General features: G+C 41.5%; 1 protein-coding gene across 2 annotated transcripts; it reads left to right on the forward strand.

The window, feature by feature from the left end:
• Nucleotides 1-665: 665 nt before the first annotated feature.
• fzd6 (frizzled class receptor 6) lies at nucleotides 666-13,193 on the forward strand. 2 transcript variants are annotated; one of them, XM_081616912.1, is made up of 9 exons: nucleotides 666-816; nucleotides 1,868-1,932; nucleotides 2,005-2,233; nucleotides 6,357-6,553; nucleotides 7,213-7,789; nucleotides 8,740-9,159; nucleotides 9,788-9,936; nucleotides 10,027-10,413; nucleotides 11,681-13,193. In XM_081616912.1, the coding sequence occupies exons 2-9, from the start codon at nucleotides 1,925-1,927 to the stop codon at nucleotides 11,844-11,846; spliced, it is 2,133 nt and encodes a 710-aa protein (XP_081473038.1). In that variant the 5' UTR covers nucleotides 666-816; nucleotides 1,868-1,924; the 3' UTR covers nucleotides 11,847-13,193. The 2 variants fall into 2 exon arrangements, with proteins under 2 accessions (XP_081473038.1, XP_081473039.1); XM_081616913.1 differs by having other exon boundaries at nucleotides 666-809.
• Nucleotides 13,194-13,481: the final 288 nt, after the last annotated feature.

Consider the following 13,481-nt stretch of genomic DNA (forward strand, 5'->3'; position numbering starts at 1 on the left):
TGCAGGAAACTTGCTTAATGAAAAAGGTGGCATCAAATAATGTCAGGTTAAATGAACACAGTGGTATGCCAAGGACATATGGATGTTTTTTTCTTTTTTCAATCTGTCTTTTCAAGCTTTCCAATTAAACAGAAAGTAAATAGAATCCTTTGCTTAGGAGGATCATCAGCCAATCTCATTTTGAAACATCTGTATAACAATGCAAGGTAGATATTATATCACCTTATAATGGCTGAAAACTTGAAAACCATAATTCATTATTTTTATTTAACATGCCAGGGCTTTATCATTTGAAGCAGGCAAACTAGTTGTTACTACTAAGTGTCTACTGAAACAGTCAGTGTGACAAAATGCTGTTAGTGAATATGTTTTAAAACTCAGCGGTTGTTCTTTGTCATCTTTATTTTATTAATCTTCATTACAGCTTTTGTGTGTGTTTGATAACATGGATGAGTTGGCATTTAATAAATGTATTTTTAATGGCAAATATAATACATTCATAATTATTTAGAAAGTTCCTTGATAAATATCACAATTAAGTTCAATTTTATTCTATTCATTTCGGATATAGCAACAAAATACCCATTACATTGTGGCACCTTTGGCACTCCATACAGCACACAGCTGTTTCTCTTCTTACTCCGCTTTCAGAGCGTGTTGGAGGCTACAGCGCCTCCTGGCGTCGACGCTATTCGATGGGAACACCGGACAAAAACAGAGACGGAGGAAATAGGTCCTCACATTCCTTTAAAAAAAGCCCCTCTCCTTAGTGTTTCCATGTGAACTGCTGCTACAAAAACACGTTGACGGTAGGGGGTAAGTCATTTTAATCCGTGTCTTTTAGTTTTTCAGCTTGTGTTATTGTTCCCAATTCCCCACCGAAGTTTCCCCGGAGCCTGCTGTCCCATGACGGTAGCGACCGAGGCTGGGATCTCGGCTGAACTTTCTCCGCACACTCGGCGTCTGTTTTTGTGGCTTAAAAGTCGATTCTGATTCCAGAATGTTGTCAAAGTTAAACAATTATAAAGCAACTATTACATAGTTACGATGTTTTTTATTCACCAATAGGTGGGTACGTGTCAGTGTTACTTTGCTAGCTCTTAATGTAAAAGTTGAATAAGCCTACTTATGTTAATGGGTAATAATTGTAAGTGTATATATACACTACTACAGGTCGGTAGTGAGCGTTGAGGTTAGTCTAAAATTAATACTAAGGTTTGTTAGGAAACATAAAATCTGTAAACTAATAATTATCCCAAGTTCTATTATCTGTAAAGAAAAATATGACAAATAATCTTAAACAACTTCTTGGCATAACCTAAAACATGTGCATAGTCTTCAAATGTGTATAGTCCCACATGGCCCCCCATATGAAATGACCATGTTCAATGCTGAACATAGTGAGGCTTCACCTTGTGAGAAACAGGATATCATTGAGAAAGTATTTCGGTTGGCTTCGCATTCATAACTCTAAGCTCCTAATATGCAATTGCGTATTTGCCGTTCTGACGTTTTAATGTGAAGTTTTAATGGGCTCCAACAAGCCAAGACTGATTCTTCTGAATCACCTATGATCCTGTTGCATCCCCCCCAGCCTGTACAGATGCATGTGCACAAAGTTTGTGCAGGGATTGACTGGTTTATGGCTCCCAAAATCCGCCTGAGTTATGTTTCTTAGGAGTTTCTCAAGCGGGGTCTTATAAACACCTCAAGGGACGCGAGGAAATTCACTGAGCTAGGGATTGTAATATATTTCACTTTGCTGTACACAGGTAAAGAGACACACAACAAAAAAAATAAGTAAATACATGCCAGAGTAGGGCTCCTAAAAGTGACACATTTAATGTTAATCACAATTTATTTACAGGGATGTGGGACCTGCTGCTCAGGCCTCTGAAATGTCTCCTTGAAAAGTGATCTGTGGATGATGCTGTGAGTCAGAAGAAGAAAAACCCAAACCATCAAATTCAGGCAGAATATATCCCTAAGAGCAACCTCTTCCAGTTTATATAGAAGCCAGACTTTCACTACCAAGTCAGCTGCTGCCATGTTGATGCCAGGGCCACTGTGGTTGTGGCTGTCGCTGGCATGGGTTGGAAGCTGCGGCTCTCACAGCCTGTTCACCTGTGAGCCCATCAAAGTGCATCGGTGCCTCGGGATGCCCTACAACATGACTTTCTTTCCTAACATGATGGATCACTATGACCAAGAAATCGCAGCTAGCAAAATGGAGGTAAGCCTAAACGACTTAAGACCTAACGTTCCTCCTCTCTGTATCCACCTCTGTAGAAAGTACAGCTTCCTTTGAATTCTCATAGTTTTTCTGCTTCTTCTGAAACACATTACTGTTTCTGAAAATAACCAACTTTCACTCTTCAGCAGCGACTTCCACTCTGAAGAGTGTTGTTGTTACAGCTATCTGGTTGTGCCTGTGTGTGGCGTGTTCGTTGATCTGACAATGAAACTCAAAAAAAAAAAAATTATTTTGAGTTTCCAGCTGCATCTCTTTCCATAAACCTTTATCAAAACTCTGAAATATAATTTTATGGCGTAAGTGTTTTAACAAATGCATGTAAATCAATTTTTTTGCTATATAAAAACCGTAGATGCACAATCAGGGTTGTGCATTTTAACTGCAGCACAATCACTAATGACTAAAACATCCACCACTCCAAAATCTATCAGCACATTTTGTAAGGCATTAATGAAGTTTGTAGGCTAAATATTGATTGGTATATAAATCATTCTGCAGCTTCTGACATTTTTGATCAGTGAGTAATGAGTTTACCAGCCAATGTAATAATTATTGAAGCACAATTAGGGTTGCACCGTTGCAGTTTTCTGGACCATCAACAGTCTTTAAAAATAAAACAACCTGTCCTACCGATTCCGATTTCAGCTAATACTGATTTTTTTTCATCTGAAAAATCTGTAAATATAGCGACAAAATTAATAAATTGGCAATAGTGGGGTGACTATTGTTAGCATATCCAGATGTGACCTTGTCAGGCAGTCAGCCCTCTCTCACAACAGAGCTAAATGGGACAGTAGCTGCTTTTCCATTGAGCACATAATTACGCAATTTGACATTTAAAAAATAAATTAGCTTTGTCTTGTAAACACAACAATTTAGAAGAAACTCATTTTTTGATAAAACGCTTTGGCCTTAGGATGAGGTGTTTTTTGTTTTTTTTTTGGCCTTATCAAAATTGGCTTATTTCACAAAACTGCATTGGACTTTATTCGCCTCACACGAGTCACATGACCAACAACCAGACGTTGCCACTGGCGCAAACCAAGAAGAAGAAGAAGACGACAGGAAGTAGCTGGCAGATCATGGTGTGGCATGTTTCTGAATGATTATCGCGTGAACAGACTTATTCATGATGTCTGAAGGGTTCGGGAAAATAAAATATCTATGTTGATATTGGCCCAAATTCTCATAAATTCGGTGCATCCCTGGTAACAATCAAGTAGTGACCCTCCCACTGCCCCACCCGGTGGATACTAAAACATGTGGTCCCAGATTGTAATGTGGTTGGAAATACTTTGAAACAGTGCAGGGCTGCAGGTGTTTGGAGCAGCCAGTCAGGACATGATGGAAATGTGAGCCAGAACCATAATTCTGACTTGTCAGTGGAAAGCGGTTTGCAGGTCAAAAGAAAGAGAGCAGAGCTCTGAAGGATTTATCACGCACTTGTTGGTAAACTCTTTAAAACAGTTGCACAACGCCACATTGCTTGTTGCTTCACACTCACCGTTCTGGATGTTTTACAAGACAGTGGGTTAAAAAAATAAAAAAATCCCCGCAATGATTTCTTTATGCAGAAATCTCTGAAAATGCAACTTTAATCAACTCTTGGTTCACTTTTTGCGGTGATCTGTAACAATACGCTCCTATAAACTAGTCCAGGTGTGTTCCTCTAGTTCCTCTGCTGATTATTTGTTTGTTTCGTTTTTCTTGGTAGAGCATCTTGTCTCTAGGCATTCCTTTGGGCCCAGGGTTCTGGTTACTTTTACACTCAGTGTCAGACTTTGTGAATATGAGCAGTGATCTGTTGAAGGAATCTTTTGTGCGGCGTCTGGCAAAGGTTGCAGGTGTTCGATTTCACAGCAGCCTTGGCCACCGGCAACTCTATCGACTTTGTTGCGTAGAGCCTTTGATTTTCAGAGGAAGGGGAGGGACCCGCCTGGTCTCACACAAAGCTGACTGCGCATACCACACCGAGTATCTTCTGTCTGTTAATGACTTACTCATTACCCCCCCCTCCACTGTACTCTCTGCTGTCTCCCATGTTACAGCAACAACACTCTGGCTTCAGCCCTGTTTGAAATGTGTAGCTGTTTATCACTAAGCCCTGGTGCTGGAATCCAACAGACTGCCTCAGTCTCAGCCCAGGTCGGCTTATCAGTCCAGTACTCCAGAGGGAAGGCATTTGCTCCAAATTCCAGCAGATTCAATAGCTGAGGTGTTTTAGGTGTTAGAATACCTAAAAGAATAAAAAATAAAAAAGTAATATGTGACAAACATTATGTATCTTTTTCTTTTAGATAGAAACAGTTTTTTGAAAAGAGTTGACCTTTTTGTTTAGCTTTACATTATTTTATAATGTTATTCTCTCATCAAAAAATATACCTGGAGTTTTGCTTTGACTCTTTCGTGGATGTTTGAGAAATCCTTTTATCTCCCACGGCAACCATTCAGCTGTGAAAAACGTCTGGGTGGACCTACCCCCGCCTTCGAGGACGAAGCTCCTCCTTAGAGCTGTAGCTCCTTGGCTTCCAAGCTTCCGCTTCACAGAGCAACTCCCTCAATCAGCTCCTTTAGACTAGCCTTCAGCAATTAGCAAAATGCTAATTGGAACTGCGCATCTGCCGAGCTCGTTGTACGAGCTACTTGTCAGTGCAACGCTGGTAAAAATGTCGTTAAGAGGAGCGATGTTATGACTTCCTGAAGGCAGAAGTTTCAGAAAGAGCTGGAGTTTTTAAAGAAAATGAGGCCCAATTTCAAGATGTTAAATTACAAAGTCAAATTTCTCACTTCTAACAATAGCTACGCCACTTTTGTGACAACTTAGAAACTTAATTGTTACATTTAGTCACTTTTCAGACAAAAAAAGAAAAAAAAACGGTATTGACCAAAATCAGAATCAACAGGTTAGGCTTTTTAAAGACTGTGATGGACTAGAAAAAAACTGTAATTGTTGCATCTCTTCTGTCAAACTAAAGACAAGACAAACATATTTGATATATACATAACTTTTATAACAACTGAAGGTAACGTAGTTACTTGATTGCGCTGCAAAGTGGAACTATGTGCCAGAAAAATACATAACACTGCCCCTTTAAGGCAAAAAAGGTTTGACTTTATTGCACTGACGCATGTTGACGGTTGGTGAAACGTGAGCAGTTTTTACTGTAAGCGCTGCAAAGCAAATAAAGGTCAGATTGTTGAGCCCAGAAGGCGCTCCGAGTCAGGGACCTCCAAAGGAGAGAAACAAGGGTGCTTACTGTCAGAGAGAGAGAGAGAGACAGAGAGAGAGAGAGAGGGGCGATCCTTGGCCTCACAGATATGGGACCTCTGCCAGAAAGGATTTAGGGAAAAGAAGCAAAACACTGAATAGCGGTCTGTGCTTTAGAGTATGCACCATTTGGTTTTGGGGGTAAAAACACAAACTCCTTGATGCGGCTTGACTGCAGCTCCTAAATATCTTAAAATGACTCAGCAGACAAAGTTTCTGCAGTTAAAAGGGGGCTTTAATGTCAACTTGCTTGTTTCAGAAATGTATTTCCTTTCATTTCCTGCCAGCTATATTGCATTCTCTCCCATAACCACCTGACCCCTCCCGCCGCTCCCTCGTACGCTCCTCTCCAGGAAGTTCTTGACCAGCGTGTTGAAACAGAAGAATATGCTTCCTCTCCAGCCGGTGAATGGGCAGCTTTGTGCGCCGCTGAAAAGAACGGTGCAGCTTATCACAACAAATTTCAGACGGAGATTGTTTCACGGTCTAATTTTATTAAACAAACATGACCCATGATGTCTCTGGGTCTTTATGCCTTTGTTTTAGATTATTGTTAATTCATGACAACATACGATATCTCCGTAGGAAATGGGAAGAATCGGGTCCTTTTTATATTTATGATTCTCTGCTCGAAAAATAGTTTTAGGTGTTATCTAATTGTCTATCTTCTTGTAACCTGCTTAATTCAGGATATTCCTTTCACATTTTCTCCCCCACCAATCGCTTAACATAAGCAAAATGTTGTGTTTTCCATAGACTTCATTTTAGAAACATAGCCTCTGTAACCAAAAGTCTCAGTTTTTAAAACAAAATTTTTCCCCTCTCCCGTTGCAGCCGTTTATGCCCCTAGCAAGCCTACAGTGCTCACCGGACGTCCACCACTTCCTGTGCCAAGCCTTTATCCCGGCATGCAGCGAGGAGAACCGGGTGATCCGCCCATGCAGGGAAAAGTGCGAGGCCGTCCTGTCCGACTGCGAGGAGAACATTCGCATTTTTGGCATCACCTGGCCTCCTGAGTTACAGTGCAGCAAGTAAGAGGACACACCCACCAATAACAAACAGCAACTTTGACACATTTAGTCACGTTACAGCCACGGGCTTTTTTAGCCTTCGCTGTACTTTATAAAGATTTTGTGTAATAGACTGGATCTGTGCGTTACTAGGTTTGCAGTATTGCTTTTGAATATTGCAATAACTATGTCGGTCTTTGCTACTCTCATTTAACAATTGCCAATTTATTGGCTGTCCAATTTATCAGCGACCCCCTATTTTTCACCAAGTGTAGAGTTTTGCATGTGGACCAGAATGTTCAGATGTGACCTCATCCAACCAGAGCATCCTCGTCCACATCGTTTGCTCTATAATGTTCTCTAAAAATTCCCAAAGGCTTCCACAAAACGGCTGGATTTCTGATGACTTTGAATTATAGCTACTTATGAGGGAAAAAGTTTTTTTCTGGACGTTATTTAGGAGCATCAGGGTAAAGCCCCAAATACAAATGAAGCAATTTTTTCCCGTTTATTTATTACAGTTATGCTATACTTTGCATTGTTCTATCAGCTATTGCTAAAATAAAACACATTGAGGTTCGCGGTTAGAGAATTAGAAAAAAAAAAGCGTAAAACGTTCTGGTGTGAATGCGATTGCTATTCCCTATCAGCCTCACCCTGTTACTGCTCCTGTACTCTAGATTGAAACCTTGCGGGTCGGACGGTTCCGCCGTGCCCTCCACCACCCCGGCGACCCCCTCGTCCTTGAAGAGAGACCTCGGCTTCTGGTGCCCGCTGCAGCTGAAGACCAAGCCGGGCCACGGCTCCTCGTTCCTCGGCGCCCAGGACTGCGCCCCGCCCTGCTCCAACATGTACTTCAGGCCTCACGACATCGAGTTCGCCAAGAGCTTCATCGGCGTGTGTTCCATCATCTGCCTGGGCGCCACGCTCTTCACCTTCCTCACGTTCCTCATCGACGTCAAGCGCTTTCGATACCCAGAGCGTCCCATAATCTTCTACGCCGTCTGCTACAGCTTCGTCTCTCTCATATACTTCCTCGGCTTCCTGATCGGAAACAACGCCGCCTGCACCAAGGCGGATCACCACGGCGCAGTGGAAACCGTGGTGCTGGGCTCGCACAGCAAAGGCTGCACTCTGCTTTTTATGCTGCTTTATTTCTTCACCATGGCGGGGATGGTCTGGTGGGTCATACTCACCATCACCTGGTTCCTGGCAGCTGGACCCAAATGGAGCTGCGAGGCTATCGAGAAGAAAGCGGTACGGTTCCTATTTGTAAACTCCAAAAAAACTACAGTAAGACACGTTAAAGTTTATAGTTTTTCCAAACAACGCTGCATGTTGTTGTTTACATCCGGAAATTTTCCGCGTACACAACAACGCTGGAGGGCAAAAAGACAATTGTTTTACTTGCCATTCCCAGCCTCACTGCTGCGGTAAAACAATTCTGTTTTCAAAATGAAACCTGGAGTTGGAGGTACTGTTAGTTTAGTGCAGTGTGCTACAGCAAAGGGAAAAATGACACAGAAAATCCTTTGAACAACAACCCAGAACCACTCATATTCTTCTTTTTTTGTCGCTCTTTATCAGCTACACTACACACAGACTTGTTGCCATAGCAACCGACTGACAACAGCTCCACTAATGCATCAGAGTTCAACACCAATAAACACACAGACATTTCCCACAGAATATAACATTCAGTGTGCTGCTGTATCATGTTTTCAGGCTTCGTGTTTCTTTTGTGATTATTAATAAGTGATCATCTGAAGACAGTGGTGGTTGATTAGCTAATTTAAACACCTGCTCTCAAGATGGTCTGTCGGAGATTAGATGTGTGAGTGACATCTACATGTTAAGGTCGTCAAAGTCAAGCTAACATAACTGACCTACTTCCCTCTCCCTCACTAATTATTTTTTTTGTACTCAAAACCTTTCCTGTGAAATGAGAGCGTTGAACCTTCTTTTAGTTGTCGTGGTGTTGACAATTGGTAGCAAAGCACTGCGTTCCTTTTCCTATTGCGCATCATGTGTACATTTAAGATTTAGCGTGTTATGATGACAACTGAACAGATGAATCCAACGGTGGTCTTCCTCAGAGAGCAGGTTCCTGCTCTCTGATTATCATACGGGGGATATTGTGGCGCATCTAGAAAAATCTGGTAATTATCCTCCAAAGCAACAGTTCTCTCCATGTTCTGTGTTTCTAGGTGTGGTTCCACACCGCCGCCTGGGGAGTCCCCGGCGCGTTAACCGTCATGCTGCTGGCCCTGAACAAGGTCGAAGGAGATAACATTAGCGGCGTCTGCTTTGTGGGGCTGTACGACCTCGACGCGCTGCGGTACTTCGTGCTCGCCCCTCTGTGCGTGGGCGTCGTGGTGGGCCTCTTCCTCATCCTGGCGGGCATCGTCTCTCTCAACCACGTCAGGCAGGTGATCCAGCACGACGAGCGCAACCAAGGGAAGCTCAAGAAGTTCATGATCCGGATTGGCGTGTTCAGCTGCCTCTACCTGGTCCCGCTGGTCACCCTGTTAGCCTGCTACACCTACGAGCAGAGCCACCGCAGCTCCTGGGAGAACACCTGGATCAATGACAGGTGTCAAGAGTACAGCATCCCCTGCTCCCACAAGGTATCTATGGCTGCTCCCGTCATTCACTCTCAAATAGGGGCTCCGATCTTATCAGCCGATCTTGTCTACCTCTGTGTAGATCAGAAAAATCAGTGAGTAGCTGTGTTTCCATTATAAATATCCACAAAACCTTTTCAGTATTCATTTAATTTTGACAAAAACACAATTTGAGAATTGTGGTGTTTCCATTAAATAAGAAGTGCAATTGAAATCACACATAAATGACACAATATATCATTAAAAAATAGAGATAATTTACGTATAAATGCAGTGTTTTTTGGGGGAACTGGTCAGCTATTTTTACAAAAGAACTGTGGATTCAACACTTAGGAACTGCAAACTCAACTTTTGATGAACTGCGTGATGTCCTGTTGTTGAGCCAGCTGTGCATTGTCCACTATTTGGTCCTCATTTACTGCAATTACATCATGATGGCTTAGTCGAATAAAAAAAAAAAAAAAAAGTGGCACAGCAGCACATAATGCCTTCTTTCCCAGGACCAGATTGTCAAAATCAACTTAGCCCCTTGCAGAATGCCAGTTTTAGCTTCAAATTGGATTTCTTAATTAACACTATTTGTCTAGATCACAAGGATCTCGTTAGCATCCATGTCTTGTCTGTGTTTCAGGCCACGGAGCTCCAGCGTCCCGACCTCTCTCTGTTTCTCGTGAAATACCTGATGACTCTGGTGGTCGGGATATCTGCCGTGTTCTGGGTCAGCAGCAAAAAGACCTGTTCTGAGTGGGCGTACTTTTTCAAACGAAACCGCAAAAGAGAGTAAGGCTCTCGCATCTGTGACGTAGCGACAGTAACCAGAAGGAGCGCTGCCGTGTCGCGTGCTAACGGGTCTCATTCTGTGGTCCGCAGCCCCATCAGCGAGAGCCGCCGGGTCCTCCAGGAGTCCTGCGAGTTCTTCCTGAAACACAACAGCCGCGTCCAGCACAAGAAGAAGCACTACAAACCCACATCCCACAAGCTCAAAGTCATCTCCAAGTCTATGGGCACGAGCACCGCCGTCTCTCCCGCCAGCACCACGCACCAAGGCTCCTCTGTGTTCGGCAACCACGAGCCTCACGTGAGGGGCTCCCTCTCTGAGACCTCTGCCAGGGAGCACCTGGACCGCGGCGCCTCCAGCCGAAGCTCCAGGAGGGAGCGGGAGAGGGAGAGAGAGGGCGGGGAGAGGCGCAGCAAAGGTGGGAGCTCCAGTAAGGTCAGCAGCCGCTCGGAGAGCATGAACAGAGTAGCAGACGGCAGGTAAGAGGGGTTTTTTTTTGTCTTTTTTTTAGGACTAAGCAATTTTTACAAACTCATTGTTTCTTGAGATCTTTTTAATTCTGCCACAATATTTACATTTTAACCCTTTAACTACTTGCATAGTGGTAAAGTGCAGACTCTTAGCTTTGTTCATAGGTTCTTCTGCACGCAAATGTGACAGAAGTCCGTAAAACAAGGGTGGAATCATCTTCTGAAACTCTTTGCTTTCTTTCTGGTCCTTTTTAGGTGCAACATGTATCAACTACATGTATATTTTAATGTGACAAGAAAATATACAATGAAAGCAAATTGTACATTTTCTTGTTTAGAAAAAAAATAATTGAAACCTATTTTTTTTTTCAGGTTTAGATCAAATATCTCTTAAATCTTAATCTATGGGTGCACCGATAAATCACCGCAATTTCCTTCGTTTCGAGAGATTAGTGATCGATTGATACTTGCGTGACAAGCCGATTTTATCCATCTCGGCAAAAGTCTGACAGCCGCACATGTCCGTTAAACAGAAGTTATCCCACTGTTCCTTGTCATACTTAGCCACTTTTCAAACCAAAAAATGTCGGTATGGGTGAAAATGAGAATCGGCAGGTCAGGCTTTTTACAGATCAGAAAACTGCATTCGGTGCAGCCCTACCTTAAGCAGCAGTAGAACTTGCTTAAAAAATTGATTTCGCTCCTTAGTAAGCATTGCCTTGTAGGTTGTCACTGAGAAGCGTTTGTGTTTCTGAGTAATAGACCTTCAGCCTCTCCATGGTGGCCCAGCCTTATCTCCGATCTGCCATTGACCGCCTGAAAAACCTTAAATCAATGAAATACTTTTTCTTTCTTTTCTTTTTGCCGTCATAATTTGGCCGTTTCTGAAGCTCGTTTTCTCCTGCACATTTTTTTGGACCGTCTAATTATAAATGGGATCTTGTTTCACAGTATGTCAAATTCAGATGTCGCACTCGGAATCCTCTTTCTGTCTAATTAACGAGGAGTCGATGAAGGAACAGCTGCACCTGTTTACGAAACAGTTTTCATTAAAAATGTAAATCCTTTTTTATGCTTACGCTGATTTGTCCAATTACACCTGAGCCCTGAAATAAAAAGGTTCCGCAGATCAAGTACACACCGGAGGTTTGATTTACTTGGTAAAAAGTGTGTATTTGAGCAGACTCTGTAAATTTTACTACATTGAGCAACAAAAACAACATATAAACGGCTGTAATTTCTGCATCATCAATCAGTATTGTGCCTTTGTGTTTAGAATGACTCCAAAAAGCGAGCTGTCAGATGCCAGACAAGCTACAAATGGACAACAGCAGCAGCAGCATCATCCGACTTTGAACCAATCACACAGCAGCATTCTGGACTCCGCCCACCAGAAGGTGGACAAGGCGTCAGAGGAGAGTAAGGACCCAAAAGAAATCTAAGCTAAAAAAAAATGTTTCCTGTTCAGTCTTCCAGCTGATGGTGGCTTAAAGGTCTTTTAAGTTGTATCCAGTGAATGTTTAGCAAACATCAGGTGGTTTGTTGGACCAGATATGTGTGGGATTTAGACTGCAGCTGCTCAAGGTGATGATGACTGCGTGTTCCAGCTTTACCGATCTTTTAGTCCGAATGTTGAAGAACACGGCTGGATCTCAACCATGCTACTACCAATGGACTTTTAGGAACATTGCGTACATCACAAACACTTTTTAGAGGTTTAGTTAAACGGCATTCGATTCCTTTAAAAAAAAAAAACTGCATCATGTGTGTAAAATATTCTTTTTATTGTAGAATTCAAGCTTTTTTACTGTATTAGTCCACACACTGAATTTTTATTAGGTGGTTTATGATATCGCCAAACATTCAGCCCATAAAAGTTGTGCTGTTTTTGGAAGTCTTATTGTTACTTTCGGATATATTGTTTGTTATAAGACCAAGTATGTAACCACTCTTAAAAGATGCTCTTAAACTTGAAATAGTTGAATGTGCGAATTTATTTTTGAAAAGCTTTCCACTTTTTTTTTTTTTTTTTTTTTTTTTTTTACATTTTTGTACACTGGTGTCTTTAAAGACATATCAACTGGACCAGATTAAATCACTTTTTGGGAAATAATCCAAGCATAAACAAGCAGGCATTTTTGCACTATCTGGTATAAGAAGCACAAACCACAAATTACTGAATAGTAAATAAATACAAGCAATGATTTATGAATATAAGTGTGAGCAGGCCTGACTTTTCTTCACAATATGACTCTGTTACTATAATCTTCAAATTGTGAAGGTTTTCCTTAATATCTATACAACTGGGACATTTGACCTGTCCTGTGTGAATTCAAGTTCTCTTGGGACCTCCTGGCCAGCAGGGGGCGATATGTCGCCTCAAATTCTGCTTAAACTTTGGGCTGGCTCTAGCTGTGAGGAGTATTCATAACATTTAAGTCAGAGATAAATGATCTAAAGTTGTTTTTGCTTTAGTGAATCATATCACAATATATTGCGTCTTCAATGCTGCATAATTCTTTGAGTCGATTTTTTTTTTAAACTCTGGGAGATAAGACATTTCCAGAGTCACAAATTAAAAGGGAAACTGTGTCAATGAATGTTTTGTTTTGTATTTCTGTCACCTTATTATATGTGTAGTTAATGATGTACCTTGTGTAGTGTGTCAAATATTCTTCTTTTTTTTTTTTTTTGCTGTTTCCTCAGTCAACTTTTGTACCTTTTGTAGTTTGTAAACTCGGATTACTGTGATGTTTTGGTGATGTTTTGAATAAAAACGTACAATTCTTTTCCACGTTGTGTGAGTCACAGTATTTTACTGAGACTTTTTTTTATGCGCCAGAGTTCAATTAGGAATCGGAAGAAAAAGAGTATCATAATATGAAATGTGGTGCTCAGCTGTTTTTACTCTGATACTCCTAAATAAAAGTCTGTGCAACAAATTTATCTTAGAAGTCACCTGATTATTATTATTATTATTATTTTTGTGTGTGTGCAAAGAATAGAAAAAGTTAAGATATGGAAAGCAGATATAAACATCCTACTTAAGATTTGAACTCATCAGACTATTATTTCTA

The sequence above is a fragment of the Poecilia reticulata genome, chromosome 16 (genome assembly GCF_904066995.2).
Source record: "Poecilia reticulata chromosome 16, P_reticulata-male-v2, whole genome shotgun sequence".
Taxonomy (NCBI): domain Eukaryota; kingdom Metazoa; phylum Chordata; class Actinopteri; order Cyprinodontiformes; family Poeciliidae; genus Poecilia; species Poecilia reticulata.